The following is a 25825-nucleotide window of genomic DNA, read 5'->3' on the forward strand; positions in this document are numbered from 1 at the left end:
CCTAGCAATGTGGCGTAGCTCTGGGTGAGTTCCCTCTGATTCTGTTTTCCCACCTTTCTTATGAGTCACGCTATGAAGTTCTTTTCACAGCTCCAGCTGCTATGCTTGTCTACTTGAAATTGCTAAGTATACATCTAAAAAATCTGTTTCTGAGCATCACTAAGCAGGAGTAGACTCAGAAGTGTAAACACTGAGGCCACAACCCTAGGTAGCAAAAGAAAACTTTTTTTTTTAAACTCTTGGGACTTCTATTTGCCTGTTTGGTGGTTTTTAACTCTGGGGAGGGAAGCAGGGGAGAATGCACAGGTGGGCCTTTGGCTCAATGGAAACAGGCTGAGTGCTGGCACATGGTCATCCCTTCCTGCTAACTTGTCCTGGCAGTTCTTGGTGCAGTTCCAATCTGCAGTGTTTTTACAGAGAGTAAATGCCTGGCATACATGCCTGGCACTCAGACAGGACAGGGATGGTCCCCCAGTGGCACTCTGTGCATGGGCATTTCTTTCTGATGTAGGAGATTTCAGACAGAAAATGGTCTCCAGCCCATTTTATTTCCCTGAATACTACCTAGCATGTCCTAAGTATCAGATACCACAGGGGTGATATTGTGGTTTTCCTGTTAGCAGCATGACAGATGCTTTCACTAAATAACTGTCCACTGACAAATGGAGTCAGTCACTCATGCCTTGAATTCTGCTTCTTTAAGACGATGCTGAGACTTCAGGTTTACCACTTTTTCTTAGAGCCTTAGTTAAAAGCCATACGAGGCTCTGGCACTCTCAAAGTTCTCGCTGGACCTACAGAGTAGTCATAAGCAATGAATTATATAACTGATGAATTTCAGCAGTTCTCCTGCTTTGCTACAGTTACAATACGGTCTTCAACCTAGATTATTAGTAATATTTCTATTTTGGGGTGGCAATGTATTAAGCAGATCCATTCTATTTTTTAAAACGCTTCATCTTCCCCCACATTCAAAATACACCTATTTTTAGATGCTGCTGTGGCAGCTTCATGTAGTCTTTAACTTCGTGGGAATTAGGAAGTCTGATGAAAAGGATGTGGGATGGCACTGCTCTCAGAGCTGTTAATTTTCTCAGTAAGGCAAGTCCCACAGCAACCATCTGGGTTTAGGTATTCCATGTCACAGGAGCAGAGTAGGAGTAGTCATCGCTGTGCGTTGTTTCTTCCCTGCATTATCGATTGTGGTGAACAGATGGGTTTCTATTGGTTTTTAATTTTACAGTTTTATGTAAGTATTACACTGTGGATAGTAGTGAATAGACTAAGAATGAAGACTTACTGAACTATGAAGGTACTCCATATTGTCTTGTAGTAAGTAGATTGTGCAAGAAACCTTGATTGTATTTTACTCCAGAAGCAGGTTAATCTGTGTGAAATAAGGTATAAGTATCATTCTCTGTTGTATACTAATTTTTTTTTCCTCCCAAAAGAGAATTTTCTTATGGTTTCCACAGGACATCTCTTACAAACTTCTAGTAGGGAAATGACAGACCTGGAATCTCTGTCCCAATGGATATACATTATAATTGCAAAGCTGTGATGTTTACCAACTTGTTGACACACACACACGCAAAAAAAAAAAAAAAAAAAAAAAAGGAAATAAAGAAAAAGAAATAAATCAGTATGCTAGACACATGTTTTCCACTAACAACATTGTCTGTAGTGTCCTAAAACCATTGAAGTCTGTTTGTCCAAGGTTAGCAGTCTACAGCTGTCTCTTCTGTTGCTCTACTAAAATGTTGACACCTCATTTTTTACTTTTTTTAACCTTTAATGGTATAATGATTAATTTGTAAGATTCCTGTATTTGACATTGTTTTTCTTTTTATTTTACTCCCTGCTTTTTGCATTCTCTTCTTTTTTTTTTCCTCCCACCCTTCATTCCCATTTTTTACTATTATTTTCGTCTTGTGTTACCTTCTTTCCTTCTCTCCCTCATCCCTGCTATTCCTGCTGCTATAGCCTCACAGGCTGGGGAAGCTGGCCGAGCAGGTAGGGGATTTTCATGTTCCCTCAATACCCACCTATCAGCTTCCAACAGTGGGACAGACTAGAAATTGAGTCTGGAGATTGGGGATTTTCAGATCCTTCTATGAAACTGTATATGAGTCCATTTCAGCTTTGTCTGGATGCAGGTTTCATCAGTTTTCTGTTGTAACTATTTCATTCACATTGAAAATAACAAATACCATAGTGATTGTCTTTGGTTTTCAAACTCAACTGTTTCCATTATTTTATAAACCAATTCAGGTTTAGTTTTATTTTTTAAAGATAACCAATTATTTCCTTGTTTTTGTTTTTAACATTGCATCTATTTGAAATAAGCTCTCCACTCAGCACTAGTCTGTTACACTGCTGAGTTTACTAGTAGACTCAAAATCGTGTTGTTAATAGTTAGAGAGGATATTGTATCTTGTATTGTGTATAACAAGCTAAAGAGGCTAACATGCATGTGCAGCTCTGTTACTCTTTTTCTCCTCTGGTGACGGGTCACTATCAGTGTCTGTACAGCAAGTATCAGTTGGCAGTGATAGCTCTTTCCCCTTTAGATACAAAATTATGTATTCATTTAATTTTATCACAATTTCTAATGCTGAACAAATTGAGAAACTACCGACCAGCATTGCAGAAACATGAAATTTTTTTACCACCTGACATTCCTTATCGGAAGAACTGTACACTGCAAAATGTCCCACTAGGATAGAAGTCACTGGGAGTTGATGCTATCTGCATTGTTAAAAAAGATCTGAGCATCTGATGAAGGAGTTCCTGCTCTTGTAGCTCACTAGGGCTAGGTGAATTTATCTGCTGAAAAGATGATTTCCAAAGTTCCAGTATTCCAAAATGAAGTTGTGCTTTTCTTCTGGCTTTCTACTTAGCAGTGATGTGAACTATGCAGCAGAGAAAAGAGCCTTAGACTACAGCACTGAAAATTTATGTGTTCTACAGTGATGGGTTTGAAGAGAAGGGAAAATCATATCAGGTTACAAAACTGCAGCAAAACTATGGATGGAAAGGCCTAAAAGACTGTCATCTCTGCACAAAAGTAAACTAAAATTAGTCTCCTGTTATTCAAGTAACTAAATATCATGACATAATACAAGGGGTTTAAATTATGCAGTGGAAAACTGAAAAGGAGCAGAATAATTTCTTATAGGTCTTCAGTCCACACTGGTTCATGTCATGCGTGCTACCTTTAATATCTTTAGCTTCAAATGTATTCTTTGTTGCATGTATGGAAGATTCTCAGTAAATCATGCTTCACGTTCCATGCGCTTCTGCCATTAAACTGTGTCTCCTCAACCATTTCTGCATTCCTTTAGATGACAAAATGTGTTTAACATTTTTGTATGTACCCACGTGCTGATTACTTGGCCTTTTGTAGCAAATAAAACCTCTGTTTACATGTGTTTGGTTAAATAGTATAGCTGCTTGGTGTTTTTACCAACCACAAGGTAACAAGTACCTGACGGTAGGTATGATTTCAGGTGCTCTTTCTGAATCTGAAGCTGTGCTTTGTTTGATGAACAGCTTAAATATAACTTGTCATTTGATTGGTATAATTAGCAGTGAAATGAATGTCAGTTATTCAGGGGGTAAATCTCTTTTCTCCTCCCAGCCTCCAAGTTCTGATTAGCTGATGTTGTTGTTTACAGGGAACGTCTGGACCAGATCCAACCACTGTCTATGTTGATATGAGGGCACTGAGGCATGACAGGTCGGAACCACCTTTTTCTTTTTCTGTAATAAACAAAAAACAAGAGTTTCCAGCAAGAAAGCTACTTCGGCACTCTTCACGTTGGAAACCTTTGTAATCCTTGTGACTTGTTTGTGTTAGTTCCTACCAGCAAACTGAAATAGTTATTTTTATTACTTGATTAATTAATTGATGGTACCATTGCTAAAATTGAAGCATCTGGCAGAACTGCTGTTAACTTACAAGTTTCCCAGCTTCTCAGGGTTCCCTGATACTTGTTTCAGATGGACAGTCCCTAAGAAATGGCTTCCTGTTGGGCCTGTTGGCTTCATAGATGTATTTCTCCTTGGCAAGGCCAGCAAGGAGACCGTGGGGGGATTTTGCTGTAATTATTAATGCTGTGAGACTGCGAGGTATTATTATTTACTTCAGACATTGTGAGCCACCACATTCTGTAACTGTGGATGTCTTCTGACTTTAATGTTCGATAATCATATACCAAATGATGACTAAACTTTATCATTAGTGTTAGTATGGAGATGTATGAGATCTTCTGGATGGAAGGGAGCTTGTAATTTCATGCATAATCTTAGAAAATACGCACATACGTCTGTTTCACTTTTCCAATATCATAGCAGGTAGTCTCTACTCAACATTTTCTTCTGACAAAACAGGGCTTTCAGTTAATTCTGGAGGCAATGAGCATTTCATTGATGGTGATCACCAGTCTTGGTGCCATAAAAAAATCATAATCCAAAATAGGGCTTCTCTTTTTTTTAATTTTTTTGCTTTTAATCTTTTGCCCTTCATAAAAGCTTCACCATGGAGAATTTATTCCCCTTAGGAAAGTGTTGACTTTGATACAGATAAAGTGACTGGGTCAACTTGTAGGGTACAGAGCTTAGGGCAGTACTGGCACTAGCCCACAGTCTCACGAGTGTCTCAGTATTTCATAAATGCAAGCCACAACAGAGGCTCGTAGGCACACATTGTAGGCAACACACGGATTTTAACTTGAACCAAGCTTCTTTGTGTTCAGAACACACATTGTGGACATACTCAGTGTTTTCTTTCATATATTTTATTCTGTCACAGTGCCAGTCTTGAGAGGGATGGGGATTTGTCTTGTACTTGCATAGACATCCAGTTCAGAGCTGCATGCCCAGGACCCTTGTAGTGAAGAGACAATGGTTAGTTTTAGGGTGTTATTATCCTGTTCTCTTCTAAGTGTTCAGTTTAAGAAGAGATTAATTGGACTCACAAGTGTGTGCTTCCATTAGCTATAAAGGGAGCATAGAATAGTTAAGTGAAATATAAATATAGATATTTTCCTATAGCACCTGGCAGGTGAAAGAAAGGAACTGCAAGATACTTGACACTCCCACCATTTTTTTCTTCCTTCTGCACACACTGTTACCAAAGTAATATTCATGTTTGATCAGTTCTTTGTGATGCTGCTGTTTGTAAAACCCAGCAAACTCGGACTACCTGACCCAACAACTGCAGTGCTGTGTAGGCATGGTTATACTCAGCAGAAGGAAAAGAAGGATTTTGGCACTGTTGTAACATGAGTATGACATCTCTGCAGTGCACTGTGGAAAAGTGGGTTTACATGAGAAGTTGGAAGATTTATGTTTAAAAAAAAATGAGTAAAAAAAAGTGTAGCATTTCTTTCTCAAAGAGTAAAACTAATGTTGTAACTAGGATGAATCTCATCAAGCCTTAAGTGGTCCCCCGGACTCCTTCTGTGGTTTGTTAAAAGGGACACAGACCACTGGTGTAATGCAGCTATTTCAGACATACATCAGCATGGGATGCATTGCCCTTTGACATACCTTTCTTTCTATACTGTTGAGGAAGGAAGCTTACACAACTAACTTAAACCTAACATTTATTTTTTTTAATAGAGTCTTTAAGGTGAGACTTATTTCCCCACGGTGTTTGTGTTCATGTCAGTGCTCTTAAATGGTTGAAGCTAAGTTGAACACAAGGTAGGTGGATATCCGTAGGTGCCCTTTGAGAACAGGAGAAGGAGGTATTGAATCATTAAAAATAAAGTTGTAGTTATAGAGGAGTAAGGATAAAGCCGAAGGATAAATCTCATTCTCTGGAGATATTCAAGACCCATCTGGATGTTTTTCTGTGCAACTTGCTCTAGGGAACTGCTTTAGCAGGGAGGTGGACTTGATGATCTCCAGAAGTCCCTTTTAGACCCTGTGATTCTGTGATTTACAGTTTTGTAACACTGACAATATTTTAATCAATAAAAATATAGTTGTATGTCTTTATATAGAGAAAATAAGATTTACTCCTCATAAATATAGGATAGGTGTACTATTTCCTTGCCTTACTGTGTCATTGAGAAGTAGGTATCATTATCAACATCAGACTTTACCAGTGTATTCATGATTATGTTTAGTGACTAGTTCTTCAGAACATAAGAGATGATCATTGGAGTTGCACTCTCACATTGTGGTAATGCGGATTTTAATTCGATGGATTAAAGCTGTGCCTCATTTACTCAATCCACTGAAAGTTAGAATTAGCTTAGTGAGCGATCAATTAGGGGGCAAAACAACTTTATTTGACATAATCTCTTCACACTTGCTGTTTGTAACCATTTTAGTGGAAGTCATTGCCACTATCACTAAGCAGCAACTGAAAGATTGGTTGTGAGAGCATACTGAGTCTTTGCAGGTCAGCTTCTCCCAGTGGTATGGAAAAATTGCACTACGCACATAATGCATTATTTTTTTATTATTATTTTACATTTCGTAAAATGGACACACTTGGACTTTCAGGAACTCATGCCAAGGAGTGCAATCATACAGGCATTGTCAGGCATTGGTTTTGATACTAGAAAAGAAATTGCCTAACAGTGAGCATCTGGTGCAATTTTAATGCTACAGCTATTCCATCAGGGCTTGCCTGGTGAATTTGCTAACACTAATCAGGTGTCCCTGTGCTTTCTCAGATGGCATTAGATACTTCTGTCTGGGAAACTGAGTAACATCCTGACATCAAGAGTATGCAGTCCTTGTTTGTTCTTGGTCATCAAGATTGTTCTATTCATCATCTCAATGTGTTCCTAAAATGATTGTCCTCAGGGTGGGCAAGAAAGATAATGTCAGAAAGAATGAGCAGCAAAGACAGGCAAGTGTCACCTGTGCTGCTTATTAAAATAAGGCAAGAAAGGATCCACAAGTTATCAACAGGTGACTGGTAAGTACCTGCACTAGAGTATAATGCAGTTTATAGAGGTTAACTCGGATCCAAGAGGCAGAATAGGTGCATGAATTCTTCACCACACTTATGCCGGACTCTTGGCTAGCTGTGCTGGCCCAATTGCTAACTCACTCTGCAGCCCAGGTCATGTATACATGCCCATGTGCATGCACCACGTCACTGCAATTCTCTGCCAGTACTTCTGGGAAAACAACTTTAAAAAAAAAAAAAGAAGAAGGAAGAAAGAAAAAACATAAATATATTCATATTATTTTCACATTGTCTGTGCTCCCGTGCTTTTCAGAGCCTTCTGTCGTCATTTTGGAGCACTCATGCTCTCCTCTCCTCCTCCTCAGACAGCTTTTCAGGTCATTTAGCACAAGGTACCTAACTAAATACACTAAAACCTCAGAAATGCTTGGAAGAAAAGAGACAGAGGTCCTTTTCTCATTGTACCAAATTACCACATACTTAAAATATGTGTGCATTTGTAACGTTTCCACGCTTTTCTGGCAGTAGAGATGCACATTTCAAGCCCCACCATCCTTTTTATCCAGGATGCTGTAAAACAGTATCTACAAATGGTTGTAAGATTAAAAATGTACAAGGTGAATAATTTAACAGCAGTTAAAATCTTACCAGAAATATGAGGTAGTTGACAAAACTAGCCTCTTGATCAAACTGAGACTAGGCTTCATGTACGTTACAAAGTGAATCTTCCTTTCACATAGGCAGGGGATAGGTATCTTTAAAATGTTCTTCAGGAGGTAGAGCTGGATTTTCAATTGTTATTTTGGCTGCAAGTTGTATTTAGGTTGTTTCTTAATGGGGAAGGATGAAGACTTCCAATGAGTGTTAATTGAAATTGTTCTTAGTTTTATTTGATAGAATCATAGAATCATTAAGGTTGGAAAAGACCTCAGAGTCTAACTGTGCACTCACCACCAATGCTGCATGACCCAACACTTGGTCTTCATCCCATTGGCCTAGCCCAGTGATGCGGCCTGCTCAGATTGCTCTGTAGGACCTGGTGACCCTTCAAATCCAGTTGCCAGCTGGATTTAAATTCATTCAGCTCTCTCTGGGCCTAGCCCTCCAACCTGTTCTTTACCCAGCAAATGGTGTACCTGTCTAAGCCACAGGCTGGCAGTTTCTTCAGGAGAATACTGTGCAAAACAGTGTCAAAGGCTTTGCTGAAGTCTAGGTAGACTATGTCAACAGTCTTTCCATCATCCACCAGATGGGTCACTCAGTCACAGGAGGAGATCAGATTGGTCAAGCAGGACCTGCCTTCTGTGAACCCATGCTGGCTAGGCCTGGTCCCACAGTGGTCCTGCACATGCCATATAATCACTCTCAAGATTATCTGTTCCATAACCTTCCCTAAGATAACATCTCTGTTTTCATGAACATGGATATCCTTACGTTTTGATCTTGTCTTTACATTCCAGTATTCTCTTTAGGGAAATAGTAGTTGCATTGAATTAACATTGGTAGAATCACAGAATAACTTGTGTTGGAGGGGACCTTAGAAGTCACTGAGTTTCAATACCTCCCAAATTAAAATGATTTTAATTTCATCAAGTTAAGACTGTTAGATTTTTTTGATTGTCCTTCTTTCTTTCTTTCTTTCTTTCTTTCTTTCTTTCTTTCTTTCTTTCTTTCTTTCTTTCTTTCTTTCTTTCTTTCTTTCTTTCTTTCTTTCTTTCTTTCTTTCTTTCTTTCTTTCTTTCTTTCTTTCTTTCTTTCTTTCTTTCTTTCTTTCTTTCTTTCTTTCTTTCTTTCTTTCTCTCTCTCTCTCTCTCTCTCTCTCTCTCTCTTTCTTTCTTTCTTTCTTTCTTTCTTTCTTCTTTCTTTTCTTTCTTTTCTTTCTTTTCTTTCTTTTCTTTCTTTCTTTTTTCAGTACAGTCAAATAAATGAAGAATTGAATCTATCAAACCCTTTTCTGGATTGCTACATTTTCCTTTGAGATAATGAGATAACTTTGATAGTTTTTCACAAGCTCAGTGGCAAAGACAGCTGGTGCCAAACAGGGAGCCAAATCCAGTTATAGGACATCACCAGGTAGAAACAATAGGATGTATTTAGGTTCATTTTTTATTCTGGCAGTTACTTATGGTATGACGTGATATCAAAGATATTTCACTAAAATGTTCCCATTCCATCACTGGAATTAATTATTTTATTCAGATTTCCCTCTGTATTCATTAAATGAGCAGTTAGTGGATCTTTAAAAAAAGGTGTCTTGTCTATTTATGTGGTCTCTGACATCTCTGTGGCATGATATAAATTACCAAATCTCTTCAAAACTAAAAAGAACTGGTCTTTGTATATGTTTAGATCCATTAGTAGACTTAATTTCCTAGGAAGCTATTTGTATGTTGTGCTAAATCTGATTTTTCATGTTGGACTTTGAGATATTCAGAGAGCTCTGAACTTTATTAGCCTCATTGGGAAAAACTGTTCCTTTGACAATGATCATTTCTGAGAATGACAGTTAGAGCTCTGTTCCCCAAGAAAATAAGAGAACAGTGATGGAGTTTCAGAGGGATGTGAAAACAGTTACTTAGGATTTATTATTATAGATTGTTTATATACTGAGCCCACTTTCAAATGCAGACTCTGTCAGAAGGAATCAGTGAAGGCTTTGGCTTCATTTCAGTATATTCCAGCAGTTCAGACTCTGTGCAGGAGAAGAAAAATAGCCTTTTATCCTAGCTGTCAATGGTTTATCATTCTGCACCATATTGTATTGAAACTTCCGTGTTGTGTGTACATTTCTTTGAGTAATACCAAGAAACAAAACCACAGGAGTTTTTTCTAGTTCTTGAATGCTTCTTTTCCATCTCCCTTGAAAAGTACTCTCATTGCAGGGTTACCAGACAAAAGAACTACTTAGGGAAATTATTATCTAAGCTACAGCCACAGCAGCACACTGCAGCACAGTCACAGCACGGAGGATAACATTTTATGGTTGCATCAAGAGAAAATAGACTGGGGGGAAACATGTCAGAAAAAGCCATGCTAATGACAAGTGACAATAAAATAGTTACCTTTTGTGAAGCATTAATTGATTAACCATACTTGAAAGCAATTTACCAATGGTTGACAAAAAGAAACTTTGATAACTGCTCCCTCATGCTCTGGGGGGTAGTGCTCTTGCCCACTCTTGTAGGTTACAGTGCACAGAATCCACTTGTAGGCTGCAGAAAATGCCAGTCCTCAATTATTCACTCTGTGTGGGATTCTGAAGTGACATGGTCACTTTTTTTGCAAGATTCGGTAGGTGCAGCGTGTGGAGTTGGTTGAGTTTGGAAGTGCTGGGTACCTACCTACCTGGGGAGCTGTTCCAAACAGTGACCTGACAAATCACCAGCCTCAAAATAACACCAGTGCATTTAAGCAGTAAGCTCTTTTACAAATTGTGTTGTGTCAGGTGCCACCTCCAGCAGTGCTGCTGCGGTCATCCTGAGCTCTGAGGGTCAACTGGTACAGGCTGCTTTTCTTCCAAGTTTCACACGTTATTTGTGCTTCTTTTTAGATGATCCTTTGCTGGAGCTGTTTGGTTATTTTTCTGTTATCCCAGGGACAAATTTTCTGGGAGGAATGAAAAGCCTTTCATGCCTATAAAATCAACAGAGAAGTTAACTCCACTGTGAGTGGAAAAAGTGTTGAGGTCCTTAAAATAAAGCCTGACTCCCTCTATGTTTTAATTAGGCTAAGTTGTGATGCAGTTTAGTTTTGAGGATTCTTTGTAGAAGTGTATGGATTGAGGTATTGTGCCCATTATCTTGTAGAATCTCATTACCAAGTTTAAGCTGTTACAGTACTGGCAAAAACCTGCTTGTTCTTCATGTTCCCTCAGGTGAAAATCCAGCCTTGTCATTTTAGAGGCGTTAAAGTTTATTTCTGTCCCCAAAATCCCATTGGCAGTATTTCTGACCTATAGCAAACAAATCTCTCAAAAAGAAGTGTTCATTCTGCATGATGAGTTTAATAACAAAACTTCAACTTCTGATTTGGAGGTGAAGTCCTGGTGTGCCTGCTCTGGGGGAAGTGTTGCTGCCTGCAACCCTCTGCTGTGATTTGGAGAACAGCTGATGACCTGGGGAGCTGAAGGGGAGCAAACTGTTTAGAACACTGTCTAAGGGATTGCACTGTTTATATGAGAAGATCCAGAGTTGTAACAAAAATTGTAAATATACAGATGTCAAGGGCTTTTAAAGATGCCATACATTTCCAGGCACAAACCAAATTCTGTTGTAGGGCAGGAGAAAGGGACAAACATCCCATAGCTTTCAGATGGGAACTCACCCACTCTTGTCCTAATCAGACAGACAGACTTAATTATGTGGAGAATGGGACTCTTACAAAGCTATTTCTGCACTCTCTACGGATGGATTACTAGCTCTGGGGTTATTTCCTCCCTTGAAATGTCTGTATTTCTTTGATAAAGTCTTCATCGAGGGAACAGAACGTTGAGTTTAGTGGAATGGGACAATAAGAGCCGGAGCAAGTGGTGGCTTTTGAAAGAGGATGTGGTTTATACCTTAACTATAAACTGAGAAATTCCAGTTAGATTTCCCTGGGGGAGTTAGTGAATACTGTAAGACATGCGTGACTGTACCAAGACAAAAGGAAGACAGAAGCCTTAGCTTTCCAGGAAAGTAGGTGTGCTGCAGTTGTACATTTACTCAGTTATTTGCAAATGCCATTTGCATGTCATTCTCCAAACATTAATAATAGAACCAGGTGGAAAATGGTTCAAGTTTTGTTTTTGCGAACCGTTTATTAGTTTTCAAGTAACATCCCAGCTTATTAAAACACTCCAACCTTTTTATTCCCCAAGAAATCTGATGTTTTAAAAAAAAAATGCATTACCCATTTCAGCATACTGAGCTTCTGTTGGCATCCTTGTTCCTTACAGAAGATGGGAACAGGCAAAGCAAGGTGGCAGGTCACCATTCTGTGGAAGATTTTTTATACTAATGGAGGACTAAACAGTGAGCAGAGACTGCTTTGGTAGTTGAGGAAAACGTGCTGCTTTCCATACTGCTACCTTAGAGCACACTGCACAATTGGAACACGTGAGTTGGAAGGAAAAATGTGTAAAAATATGTAATGAACATTTGTGAAATTTGGAGCAAGCCATTGTATGTTCTGCAGACCTCACTGCCATGTGCTCTAGGAGATGTATGTAAGATATATATCTCCTGAAGTGCTTTCCATCTGTGTTTTCCTTCTCCTTCCCTTGCCATCCTTCACAGGAGGATGGAGCTTTTGCTCTCCCACTCACTGACAGTTCCTTGCCATAAATAATTCAGCAGTGGGTGATGTGCTGGTGCCTACCCCTGGGAAACGGGCTTCCACCTCTGTGACCCACTGCAGTCCCCCAGCCTCAGGCAGTCACTGGGCTCAGATTGTCAGCAGACTCTGTGGCTGTGTGAATTCTGAGTAATTCAAGTGTGACAAAAAGAGCTCAGAAAAGCATCCTATATTTATATAAGGATTCCTCTCTAACTTTGTTAGAGATGCAATATTCTTTCAAGTAGCAGTATTCAATGGCTCTTAATATACTGCTTCAAGCCTTGCATATTCTTCTGAAGTTTCTATGTATTATAAGCATCTTTATGCAGAAGATGAGTTTATTTACACGGAGAGATGTGTGAAGCTCATCCAGGGTTCCCTTTAAGTCTCCTGTGACAAGGATGGTCCCTTCTCGGTGACTGGCTTCAACATCCAGGGCTCTGCAGCCTACTGAGCTTTCTTTCAGCAAAGCCTCTCTTTCTTTCAGTCCATCTGTGGTTTTAATTCCACTGAATGAATGTCCATATGTTGAACTTCTCCGTGCACAGGAAATGTCTCTGCTGGTTGGTAGGGAGAGGGAACTCCTCCAAGTTCTTCTCTAATAATGCGGAGTACTTGCCGCATGCATCAGCTGGTGATGTGGAATTGGAAGCTTGAAGCACCGTAAGGAAACTTACCAAGGAGGACTTGATTTCAGAACTTTCACCTTTCAAAATATTGTGTCAATTAGAACATGAATATTCCATCATTTGTTAATAACAAATAGGGTAACTCTATGCCATGAAAAGAATGTCACATTTCAAATTCATTATAATGGAAGTTTTCCCTATGCGTGGAGTCTCTTTTTCTCAATTAGAACAGTGAAGATAAAGGATTACAAAATAGAAAAAATATGTTATATTAAACAGTCATCAGCTCACAACTGTGGTTATGAAAAGTGCTGTAGAAACAATTAGCAATACACAATGTGTCCTGGAAGGTTTGTAATCTAAGTAAAAAGCTGAAGGCTGAAAGCAACACTATGCCTGTTCTTACAGATACAAACCTGAAGCTCAGAGAAATGAGATGCTGTTTCTGATGGGACATGGCAAGTGTGAGATAGGGCCGGGGGGCAGACTGGGTTCCCTGGAGTCCCAGACCACCTGAAGTACTCACATATTAGACTTTACACAGAGCTAAACAAATTGAATGTGATGAATGTGGTGCACATATAATGAAGGCTGAACGTCATGCAGTACTTTTAAGAGGAAAACAGAAATAAAAATGGAATTTATTTTTACACTTGCCCACAGCTATTTATGACAAAATTACTTTTTTAATTCTCTGAAGCTTTGAATATCCATTTCCTAAACCTGAGCTCATGGCTCATTTTCATTCCTTTACAACTTTCTGCATTGTTTTAAACCTTTATGTAACCTCTTCTGCTCCTTTATCCAGCCACCTTCAGGATAGGAAGCTGTTTGCTTTTGACCTCAGGGAACTGGGACATGAAACATAATTTAGATTTATAGTGAAGCAAGTCTTTACATTAAAGGAAGTGATTTTGTGCTAATTCTCTAACTGAACTTATTGGTAATAGAATTAGTGGGATTAAAATACATCCTAGACATACAGTAGATTTCAAGGTTGTTCATTTTGTTGGCTAAAATTTGCCTTGATCCAAAAATTCCCTATTTCAGTCTCAGTTGTCTCTATCCATTATCTTAATTTGTTATATGATGAGAACTACTTTGAGGAAACCAGAATGGTGCACAGAAAGTCTTCTTGATAATCTAGATTTTCCCTTAAGTCAGAGTGTTCACCTATGTCATTTTCTGTCAATTTTAACTGGGAACTTTACCTTGAAGCTTATCATAGAATCATAGGGGTTGGAAAAGATCTCTGGAGATCATGAAGTCCAACTCCTCCACTAAAAGCGAGTTCCCTGCTGTAGGTTGAACAGGAAAGTGTCAGATGGTCTTCATTGATCAATATTTCAGTTTTAGGGTACAATGAGCTCGCTGACTTGTAAATTCCAGAATAGTTTATGTGCAGAAATTTTATTGTTTGAGTAAAGAGAAGGTGTTCTGAAAGTTTTGAGCTTCAGAGTTTTTTCAGTCATGGTATATGTGCGAGAGATGTTACAGGTGGTGGTGGCTCATGGCATTGGAGAGTTCCTGCCTATTTCAGTCATAACTGGGAGTCACCAGTTTATAGAATACAGCTACACAGAACTACATACCTCAGATGTTAAATGGCTTTAAATTAGATTTTGGTTAACATTTATAACGAAATTCACCATAAAAGTACATTTTGTTGAAATTGGAAGTGTCAATTTTGACAGATCTTTACAGCTTGAGAAAAAAGATGAGATGGTCAAAGCACCCTGCTTTAACTAACTTTTGAAGTTTTACTCATGATGTTTTTTTTCCAGTCAGTTCATGACTTATGTTAATTGTTCACCTCTTTGTTCCAGCTTAATACACAACAATTTTCAAAACATATTTCTTAAATGAGAAGAAAATATCCACTTTTTTTCCCACAAGTTCAAGTTGTAATGTAAGATGATAATCAGCAAGAAATCGTAAGGCTGAAATAAATCTAAGGTCTCCCATCGTATCTTCTGCCACAGAACAGTTTTGGCTAAGGGGAGGACTTAGGAGATATGCATTGATATTTTTATATTTTCAGTGTATTTTCAGTATATGTTAGACTGTACTTACATCACATCGTGTCTGGTTTTCTGTAGTTTTTGTTGCTGAAGTTTTTCAAGTGTGAAAAATCAGCTACTGAAAAACTTAACCATTCTTACAGAGTAGGTAACATTTAAGAAACGAAAAAGGTGGACTTCCATGCTGATGTGACTGCAAAGCTCAAGGCAGGAGGAAGAGTAATAAAGTGTTGGTAGGGAAAGAGAGCTCAGTGATGGAAGATGCTTTGGTGTACAACCTGGCTGACTGCAGAGGATGCTTTGCACACTGGCTTGGGGATAGATGGCAGGTATGAGGCTCAGTTCATGGGAATGGCTGTAAAGGAAAGATAAAAATTCAAGGTGTGAGAATTTACCAAAGTGGTGTTAGGTAGAAGCCAAAGTCTTTACCTGAAATATATTTAGCAAGAAAAGGGGAAACATTTTTTTAATCTGGGGAGGTAGTTAGAACTAATAAGAGGAAGCTAAGAAAAATTCCTGCCTAACAGGACAGTAAAAAGACAATGAAATACATTTAGTTGAGAAATTAATTCTGAAGGGAAGTAGAAGAAGCCCCATCATTTGAAATGCTGTAACAGGAGTAGACAAAGCATTCAAAGTGCACTGCAGGGAGTAAGCCTTTTTTGGCAGGAAGAAAGACTTGAATGACCTAATAGCTTCTTTCCATCTCTATTAGAATCTCAGAGCCCAGAGTCTTTCCCAGTGCAACAACACAGCTGTGTTTGAAGGCTTTCCCAATCTTTGCATCATAACATTGGTTATTGCCACTATGCATGTTCCAGGCCCTTCAGATTCCCCAAACAATATTTAATAGCTCTGCTGACAAACAATTTGATTAGTGAGAATACCAGCTAACTGTGGAATATATTTCGGAGGTAAAGGAACCTCAACATAATCAGCAACTCCATGTGAACAGTTGGGCAGAAAGGCATCATTACCATATTTCAGTATCACCTTCATTACTCACTACAGTGCTGGTTGGTTGTAGCTTGCCAGTTTTCATTCTGAAGAAGAGATTTCAGTCCTGCTTTTCCATCGTAAGAGTTTGATTCAAAGGAGATAAAATCAATATATCCACTGTATTAAATTGTAATGAGAAAAAGAACTTACGCACTTAGTGTTGTTTTTACTACATTTCCTATTAAATCCCATTAGGCAGGCTTTGAAATGTAAGCAGCTTTCTCAACTGCAGAGCACCAGTTTAAGATCTTTTCTTAAGAAAAAAACACTGATTCTTAGAAACTGAAGAAGAAAATGTTAAAAATGATACTCTCCCATGCCCTACTGTAGAAATACTGCAGATTCCTTGCACATCATCATTGCTCATAGCTTCATAACAGTACAAGGATTCCTAAACATCTTCTCTTCTCCACCCAGTGAGATGTTTTGGTGGGAGAGAAGCTCCATGTTTTCCCTACATTCGGTCACTCATTTCTGTTTTTCCTCTCAGCTTGGCTGCAAACCACCAGAAGGTGCAAAAATAGCTTTCACGCCCAAGGGCACTGCTTTGATCCCACCCACTTGATTTCCAGGCTCTTTGCCCAGCCTGGTGCTACTGCCATGCTCTCCCTGCCCTTCCCAGCATGACTTGAAGTCAACAGAAGGCAGCAGGAGGGCTCTGCACTCACTCTGTGAGAGACTTGTTTTTCCTCCCAGCAAAGAAATAGTGGAGTACTGCAAAGAAAAGGAACTTGCACTTCCTGCAGCTCTGATGACTGGAAGCACATTACGATTATTTGTGAAGTTCCTACTTTGAGAAACTTAGTCAGAAGGAGCTGTGATTCCCCAGCCAGCATCAGTGGTGTGATCCAGGGGTGGAATTTCTCAGCATTTATCACAGTTGTGATGCTCACTGGGCTCTGCCCACTGCTGCCAGCCCACATCTGGAGCTGCTGGCAAAGGAAGGGAAGGTACAGAAGGTCTCGGCCACGTGTGCTGCCTGCATTTGTCAGTGGAAAATGGAAATCTCCTGGTGGAGCAGTGAGAACAATTGAATTATTTTATGACGAGACGGAGTAAAACTCATTTAAAAGTTATTGCATAATGTCCATAATTTATTCGCAATACTAGTCCCTGTAGAGTTAGTAAGACTGTTATGCACTTAAAATTAAGTATGCACATAGGAGATGGTAACATCAGAATCTAATGTTGCACTTCTATTTTTTTCTTAATCTCTCTGTGGCAAAATATCTTATTATTTCAGAGATGTTAGAGGTTTAACAGCATGCTCCCAAATGCATTGCAAGCTTAGTCAAAAGTTTTTGACGTGGAGTCTTAAGTTTCTGAGCTCTGTTAAGAGCCCTAGCAGAAAACCTTCCCAAAATGCAGAGTTGCTATGTTTAGTGCACTGCTGTGATATTTCTGTAGGGATGTGAGGAGGAAAGCACGTCGTGGGGGAGTTTTAACAGAACTGGAAACTGAGAAATTGCACCTTCTGGATCTTTGTGTGCTAAAATTCAGAGGAGATTAAAGGAAATAAGTGGAGAAGGGAGCTAGAAAAATGCGCTAATACTAACAGCAAGGCAGGAGGGGGGCACAGCTGCTGGAAAGGACAAGGGAAGGAGGTGGTCAGAATTATGAATGTTAATTCATTTTCAGGAGTCACTTCAATGACTATTTAATATATAGCTTTATTTTATGTGATTTCTGAGCTTTAATATGTGCAGTTCCCACTAGGCATGGAACACAGCAGCCTTTCTGAGGCATGTTCTGAAGCAGAAAAGGAGTGAAGGGCAGTGGAATCCTCACAGAACTGAACAGCTCTGATGTATACTTCTCCTGCCCCAGAGTGGTTTTGTTATCGAAATGAAATTATTTTTATACCAATCTCAAATTCAAATAAGGTGCTTGCTACCTTTTGTCACACCATCTTTCTCACCTCTATACATGGCTGGAGTTTTTTTAATAGTCTCTTTAAAAATCAAACTAAGTTGACAAATACTGGTAGATAATTGATGAAGTCACTGCTAAAAGGAGATACCATGGGTGTGAGATGATGACTGCTTCTCCTAAGAGCAGCTACCTGTCTGCAAGTGCACAATGAAACTCAGAGATGTCAACTGTGTGGAAGAGCTCGCTTAAAGGCATTTTCTGTTTCTAAATGAATACAGATTTTACAGAGCAGAGTTATATATAAATAGGCAGAAATAGAGGTATTAATTAACAACTGCTTCTTGCAACATGCAGTTATTTTTAAACCACTTGCTGCATACTCCTAATTATGTCTGCTTAGACTTGCTGTTGGAGCTGCAGTTCAAGTGTGGCATATGCAGGCATGTCTGTTATGGGGCAGCATGACTTTAGCCATTCCGATACACGTTACAGTGAAGCTCCTGAGGTTCTGCTGGCCCACATCTGTATCCCTCATGGAACACCTGGATGCTGCAGCTTCAGTGCTCTTATTGTGGTGCTGGTGGTGGCTCTGCTGCTTTTCAGCTGTTGCAGGCAACATGAGTACTTGCACATGTGCATGTAACACACTAGAGGTTTAAGAGGGTGATAAAATAAAATTGCTTGGAAAAGAGCTCTGAAATTGCTGGAAACTTGGGTTGTATCTCTTGCTGTTAGTGTGAGAAGCTGTTAACACTGCTCTGCCGTGCCTAAGGGCTCAGCCCTGCCCCATCCATCAAGGCTGAGAGACTCCCCAGAACGGCAGATTAAACTATTCGCTGTTCCTGCCATGACCTTGACAGTCCCAGCTTTTATAGATAATTTCTGGAGCAAAGAAATAGTACAAAAAGAAGGGAAGATCTTTTTCCATCTCCTTTAATGTGTAGGGGCTAGAAATTGCCTAAGCTTTGTTCTTCCCCAAGGGACGTTTAGCTGAGGTCTCTCTGTGTCTCATCTCTCCCTCCCCAGACTGAGCTCTGCTGTGCTCTGTATATAAAAAGGTGTCAGAAAAGTCCAGAAAAGATTTCTCGTGACAGCTCCTAACTAACTGCAGTTCTGTGACCACTTTAACTGGATGCAGTTTTCCACATACTTCATTATGCCTTCTTGTGCCCTCTCTTGTATCGACAATTCTGTTAGAAGATTATTTTTTGATATCTCAGTGTTCTTTTCTTTATAATGGGGCAGTTGATGGAAGGAAAGGGGTAAGAACTGCTTGTCTGATGGAAGAACAGATTTAGATCAGTTGTGTGGGTTATGAAAATTTGCAAAAGTGGGAAGTTTAAGTTTTTCATGGTTCTGCTACAGCTTTTAAGGTATCTCACTTAGGATACAGGAATGCCTGGATGTTACCCGAAATTTCTTCCCTGTCTACTGGCTGAGCTGATCAGCCATTTTAGGACTTCAGAGTCTCTTTCTAATATTAAATCAGAAATTTCCTTCCAGACCATCATGCCTCTCCAGGAGAGCTGCCATTGCTGTTCCTTCAGTGGGAAAATGAGTTATCTAAGAAAGGAAGAGAGCAGACCAGAGTGTCGCATCAGTAAGGGTCTGACCTCAACAGCAACAGCATTTTTCATTTGATGATTTTTTTTGTTTGTTACTAAAATGTTTATCAAACATTGTCCATTGAAAATAATCAGAAGATTGCTAAGGCAGATTTCATGCTGAGTTCTGGTTACGGGCTCTTTAGAGATGACTTTGATTTCAACTATTACCCGCTCACGGAATGTGGTTGCTCACTCAGCTCACATGTTTTTGTTTCTGTGCCCTGACATTTACGATGTTCTTGTGGAAAATCATTGTTTTAGATCCCTTTTGTTGGGAGTAATTTTGTGCTAGGAATTCCATTTACAAAAGTCTGTCAAAATAAATAAAGAGGCACCAGTTACGTTTGAAGAATTTAGTATTTAAGAAAATGTTCATAGCCATCTTTTTTTTATTATTTTCCAAGCTGTACGTCTTGCCAAAAATTAAGTGTTGGGCCTCAGAATGTTCTGGAGGATATAAGCTTCATCTGTTCCAAAAATAGCATTAATCTCTGTGACCATCAACCATTCCCTTTAGAGATAAATATCAATGGAAAGCAAATAAACACAACCATCTATTATCTGTATTATTTTTACATGTATTTTACAGAGTTCGTTTAGTAGAAAGAGGATCTCCACACAGTTTGCCCCTCATGGAGTCAGGAAAAGTAAGTACAGAGAGAAGATTTAAACATCTCCTTTATAGTAAATATTTTCTGTGCATTTCATTTCTGTTCACATTTCAAGCTATTGCAGCGCTCAAAGGCTTTATCAGCAGCACAGGCCAGAGGCCTTTCTTTGCTGCTGGAGTCCCAGTGGCAGGACCTGACTCACTGCTCAGAAGCTGCATCCCATCCTACAGACGGACCACAGATGTGCCTTCAGCAAAGTCTCAGCGTCAACGTCTTACTTGGGGGCCTCTGTTCATTGGCAGAGGGGTGCAGCACCTCAATGGGCACAGGCTGAGGGGCCCAGCAGTGAAACATGCAGATATTGGTGCTACACTCAGCTCTGTGCAGGACACACAGCCTGGAGGATGGAGCCGCTACCCTCAGCCATGGAGGCAGCCCCTGCTCACAATCTGCCCTTGGCACTCTCCGTGCCCATCTGAATCTGTCTAATTGTATCTTTGCAAATGTTCATGCCAGGGGATGCTCCCTGTTCTATTTTAGGTCTTAGCATCTGTCCACCTCTGCAGTGTTTGAGTGCCCATTACATGGAGCACTCTGGCGAGTGTCTCGTTCCTAAGAGATTGTGTGCTGCCTACACCAGCTTTTTAAGGACGCCTTCTAGTTTGTTTTGAAGGTTGTTTGGGGAAGAATATTCAGCTTATGATGTGTAAGTACCTCTGTTCTCATTGCTTCATATGTTCTTTCAATAGATCCTGCCTGGAGTACGTATCATTATTGCCAATCCAGAAACTAAGGGACCCTTAGGAGATTCTCATCTTGGTGAGGTGAGTCATGAAAACTTCACCTTTGCATCCTTGGAACTGAATCACAGGGATAAAGCTATCAAAGTGTATGCCAGTAGTTTCCTACCATACATCTTATTAAATGCTAGGTTAAAAAAGCTTGAATGATGCAGACCTTGATCGTGTATGAAGTGTGTAGCGGGATACTTGTTTCTTAATTAAAAATGTTATCGGCGTACTTGATAGATGCTAATAATAACTCAAGTCTATTAAATAATTTGAAAACAATCTGCTTTCTCTAACTACATTTTCCACTTGTGATTGACTGATTCTGATGAAAACTTAAATGAAAAAATAAGTTTATTGATTAGTCTAATTTCAGCTAGAGGGGTTTCAATGTTATCCTCTTTATAGTCATCGTGCTTCAGTGCACCGAAGTACTCTCATTAGCTGAGTTGAGCAAGGCTATATGTATTCCCAGTTTATTTAAAAGTTTCTAGAGAGAGAAAAAAAGTAAAATGTTATTTTCAATGAGCAATTAAAGATCTAATTAACAAAATGAGGGATTTGCTTAGTCATAATTAACACTGAAGTCTGATTTGTGAGATTTGTTTTTAAGATTTCATCACTATGAAATTGTGAATACTTCCATGGTGTCTCGAGTTAGCTGAAATGAGCCCTCCATATGTGAAGGTCCCTGGCCTCTCCCTTTAAAATAATGCAAACTCCTTTTCTAACGTTGTAACCATTCCCACTCCGCTGGTGCTGTGGGAGGTATCTGTTTGTCTGTCTCATGTTCATGGATGATGTCCAGCTGGACCAAATACACTGAACCAGGTTCAGGGGGACTATGGAAGAGCACTGTGTCTAAAAGAGTGTCTGAGAATTGCCATAGCCCAGAGAGCTCAGAACAACCATAGTTGCCGGTCTGGGGCTTACCTACATTCCAGTGCTGGACTAGCACAGCTTAGCTCTGCACTTTGACTTCATTGAGGTCAGATTTGGGTCTTGACTGTGCCTACAAGTGGGTCAGGAACAGTGTTAAAAGACATTATCTCGTGTTACATTTATTAGCTATGAATGAAAATATTTGCAGCAAGAATTTTCAATAATGCTTCATTCTGGAAAGCTACCTTAATTAATACCAGTATAATTGCTTTTAACTTAGATATGGGTTCACAGCACTCACAATGCCAGTGGGTACTTCACCATATATGGAGATGAATCTTTGCAATCAGATCATTTTAATTCAAGACTCAGCTTTGGAGACACACAAACTATTTGGGCTCGGACTGGCTATCTGGGGTTCCTGCGAAGAACAGAGCTTACAGATGCAAATGGAGGTAAGGGATTTCTCCTAATCTGCCAAGAATCTGTGCATATAATTTGGATGCTGTTGGTTGTGTCTCTTGGCCTGTGTTATCTGGCAAGTTCTGTTGGTGAAGGTACTAGATCTACAAAAAAAGCATGTTACGACAGTCCAGAAATAAAACAAAGAGCAAGATTACACAGTCTAATAATGATAGGAGAAGGAAGAATGCCTTTAAACTGTAAGAGGGGAAATTTAGGTTAGATGTTAGGAAGAATTTTTTTGCTCAGAGAGTGGTGAGGCAGTGGAACAGGACACTTCATACTTGGAGGTAATTCCAAGCCAGGCTGGATGGGGCCCTGGGCAGCCTGATCTGATGGGTGGCAGCAAGCTCATGGCAGGGGATTGGGACTGGGTGATCTTTAAGGTCCCTTTCAATCCAAGCATTCTATGATCTGTGATTACCACCATGAAGCTTTCCAAGTTAACGTAGAAAGAACCAGTTATCTGCTTTTAAGTCTATTAGCAAACATGATTTCCTTTATGGATGATGTATTTATGCATTTATTATCAGCCTGATATCTTTTAAAAAGTCTAATTTCAGCCTCATTTATTTCTTTAGTCAATAAAAATTCATATTACAAGGGGATTACTCTTCAAAACTTGCCATTTGTCTTAACGAGCAATTTGCTATCTAACACACTGCACATATTTCTAGTTGATGAAAACTTTTGTAGTACACCGTAAAGCATCAGTGCTGACCTCAAGGCTGTTGGAGCAACATATTCCATACTGTGAGGGTCAAGTCTTTGAAAACAAAGAGAGAGAAACAAGGAGTCTGCTGTTTGCTTAGAACTTTGCCTTAAAAAAAGAATGATTTTCTTTTGTTGCATCCACCTTAAGGACTACAGGAACATGTCCCACTGTATTTGTGTTAAGACTTATACCTTTCTCTTCTTCAGATGAGAATAGTGTTTCTGCATTCCTTTCTTCTGCTTTCTGCTACATTTCAGTAATACAGAATTATTACTAGTTTAAAAATCAGTTGGAGGGATCAGAAATTCAAGGGTAGTTTCTGTTCTGTGTATTTTCCTTGTTTATTAATGTGATCATTTTTGTAATTTGATGTTCGGGAGGGCAGAGTCGTTAATTATTCTTTTTCCCTTACTACCAGAACGCCATGATGCACTTTATGTTGTGGGTGCATTAGATGAAGCCATGGAGTTACGAGGGATGAGATATCATCCGATCGATATTGAGACCTCTGTAATTAGAGCACACAAGAGCATCACAGAATGGTAAGGGTTATGTAACACTATGGCTCTTATATAAAGCTGGAATATCTATAATATCTGGGGTTTTGCTTGGGTATTGCAATTGATCCAGGAAATGATCTGTCAGGATGGTCACAGGATTTATTACTCAGTGGTAAATACACCTTTAGGATGAAACTTTTCATGAGCAAATTTAATCAGGAAGGATTGCTTTCTGTTAAGATCATTCAATATGTTCATTTTTTGGTGTGTGTTTTTAAATATGAGTGAAAGATTAATCTTTCAATTTGAGAGAACCAAAAAGCTCTCAGGTAGGTCAGTGAATGTTTCCTGCTCTAACCAGGAAAAAAAGCTTGGTATGATCTCTAGGTTTACGAGTTCTCTTATTAGAAGGAGTAAGCAAGCAGACACTTAAAATAAATGAACACAGTAATAAACATTATTAGTGAACGCGCTGTTACTTTTGAATTGGTCATTAATAAATCAAGCAGTGATCAAATCAAGGTCACAATGGAAATTGAAGCAGTAAATCAATGAGTTAATAATGATGTTGTCTGTATCAATGTATCACATCATCAAATGCACACAGCAGGTAATCATTTCATGAGGCCAACTTGAGACCAAATTGCTTTTCATTATTTTTGCATCAAAAGATTGAATCAGGTAATGGTATCGGCTTGATCTGATATCCTCAGCTCAGCCCTTCTCCTTTCAACCAAAAACAACAGTCTCAGCAGTTAGAGCAAGTCTGCCAGTACAGGATGTGACTCTCCTTTCTTTCCAGTCTTGGCTATAGGGTGTGGCCTGGAGCAGTAAAGAAGTGTAGCAACCATACTGGTTTCTTCAGTGACAATGCCTTGCCTTTTGCTCGAATATCTGATATAATTAAGGCTGTTAATTGCTTGGATGACTCTATCTGGGGTTTTACCTGATAGAGACTCCCTGCAACATGATCATCACCTTGCTGTGCTGGCTGTGACAAGGGTAGAGGATTCTGGGTCCTTGTACAGACCAGTACAAAACCCACAACGGGTGCTGTGAAATGTTCCTTTCAAATGTTTCATATTTTTATCAACAGTGAGTGGAAAACTGTTCAGGGAAACTCTGTTATAGATGGCCACTGATTCAAAGTCTGAGTGTTCAGGTGTACCTACTGCCAGAAATGTGTTTGTACTCCTGGGCAGTACTGCAGAATTGATCATCACTGATTTCAGCGGTAAAAAAGGCTTAAATCGTATTCCTTTTCTCAAGACCACTGACAGCATTTTGTGAATCCCTCTCCATGCTTCCCTTCTATTACCATGCACATCTTGAGTGGTATAGGGACAACAAGGGTTGGTGTAGGCTGGGAGAATCAAAGAGAAAAGCCGTTAGATTTCTTCAAGAAGGTAGAAGTACATGCCAATAATTACTAGACCACCAGCAAGATTTCAGAAAGCATTATGTGATGCTATTATTACCCTTTGCTCAAAGGCAAACACTGAAAGTTGTTAGGGTTGTTTCTTTCTCAAGGAGGAGAAATTACTGGTGAGCTGAAGTGGTCCTTCAGAAAAACAGATCTTCAAAGAGACAAAAGTCACCAGTGTAGAGTTTTCTGTCATAGTCCTTGTCCTGACTTTGTCTCTTCTCACTCAGCTTTTCTTTCAGCTTCTCCTCCAGATCCTTCTCTTGTCTTTGAGAAACACCCCTTGTTGACAAAATAATAGCCAGTAAAGTATCTCTCTGTATATGTGCTTTTGTTTGGGCTGGGACATGAGCCTTTGGTTTTGTTGGAGTCCACTGTTGTTTCACTTACAATGGCACATTAAGAACTGAAGCCCATCGATGCCTATTGCAAACAAAAGGTACTGTGTCCATTCAGCAAATGGTACAAATAGCCTCAGCTTCAAAGAAATACACTCCTCTATGATGTAAGACTTCAGAGGAAAGCATGCAGTTCATGACTGATACATGATCTTGCTGTGCAGCTTCTGCTATCGAGAGTCTGATTTGAAGTTCATTTAAAATTATTCTCTTCTCTTAAGAAGTTTTAACAGTACCATCTATGACTTTGGACCTCCTCTGCCTCAGTGTGTAACAAGCACACAGTCTTTTTTTTTTCTTTTTGTGATGTATAACTGCACCAAGCATTTTTGAAAGTATTTTTAGAAATGCAAAATATTGGTGTTTCAACATTACACCTCTTGGTTGCGAGTTCATTATTCCTTGAGAAAATGGTGCTTAGGTTTGTGTGATGTTTGTCTGCTTATTTGTTTTCTTGTTGTATCAGGCTAGAAGGGTAATACAGGTGATACATGCTGTCCAGTGCAAATCCATCTCAGCTGATGGGAACGTAAAGGACAATATTTCTTTGTATTTTCAGTGGTCACCATTGAGCTGGAATCTTGACAAATGAAATGAGTTTTAAATTGATGAGTTTTAAATTGATTTTCGTAGGAGTGTCAGTGGTACTTGGAATTAAAAGCAGCTTC

General features: G+C 39.4%; 1 protein-coding gene across 5 annotated transcripts in view; it reads left to right on the plus strand.

Annotated features, from left to right (window-relative positions):
* The window catches only part of DIP2C (disco interacting protein 2 homolog C), a 283812-nt gene that overhangs the window by 253002 nt on the left and 4985 nt on the right, over positions 1 to 25825 (plus strand). For 3 of the 5 annotated variants that reach the window (XM_065731518.1, XM_065731520.1, XM_065731522.1), the window contains 6 exons: positions 1984 to 2013; positions 3678 to 3739; positions 19968 to 20025; positions 20739 to 20813; positions 21940 to 22114; positions 23255 to 23378. In XM_065731518.1, coding sequence (XP_065587590.1) covers positions 1984 to 2013; positions 3678 to 3739; positions 19968 to 20025; positions 20739 to 20813; positions 21940 to 22114; positions 23255 to 23378 — 524 coding nt within the window. The remainder of the gene's footprint in view (positions 1 to 1983; positions 2014 to 3677; positions 3740 to 19967; positions 20026 to 20738; positions 20814 to 21939; positions 22115 to 23254; positions 23379 to 25825) is intronic. The other 2 variants (XM_065731519.1, XM_065731521.1) reach the window with 1 other exon arrangement.

The sequence above is a fragment of the Cyrtonyx montezumae genome, unplaced genomic scaffold, assembly GCF_038088225.1.
Source record: "Cyrtonyx montezumae isolate F1298 unplaced genomic scaffold, pur_monq_1.0 scaffold_14, whole genome shotgun sequence".
Lineage (NCBI taxonomy): Eukaryota > Metazoa > Chordata > Aves > Galliformes > Odontophoridae > Cyrtonyx > Cyrtonyx montezumae.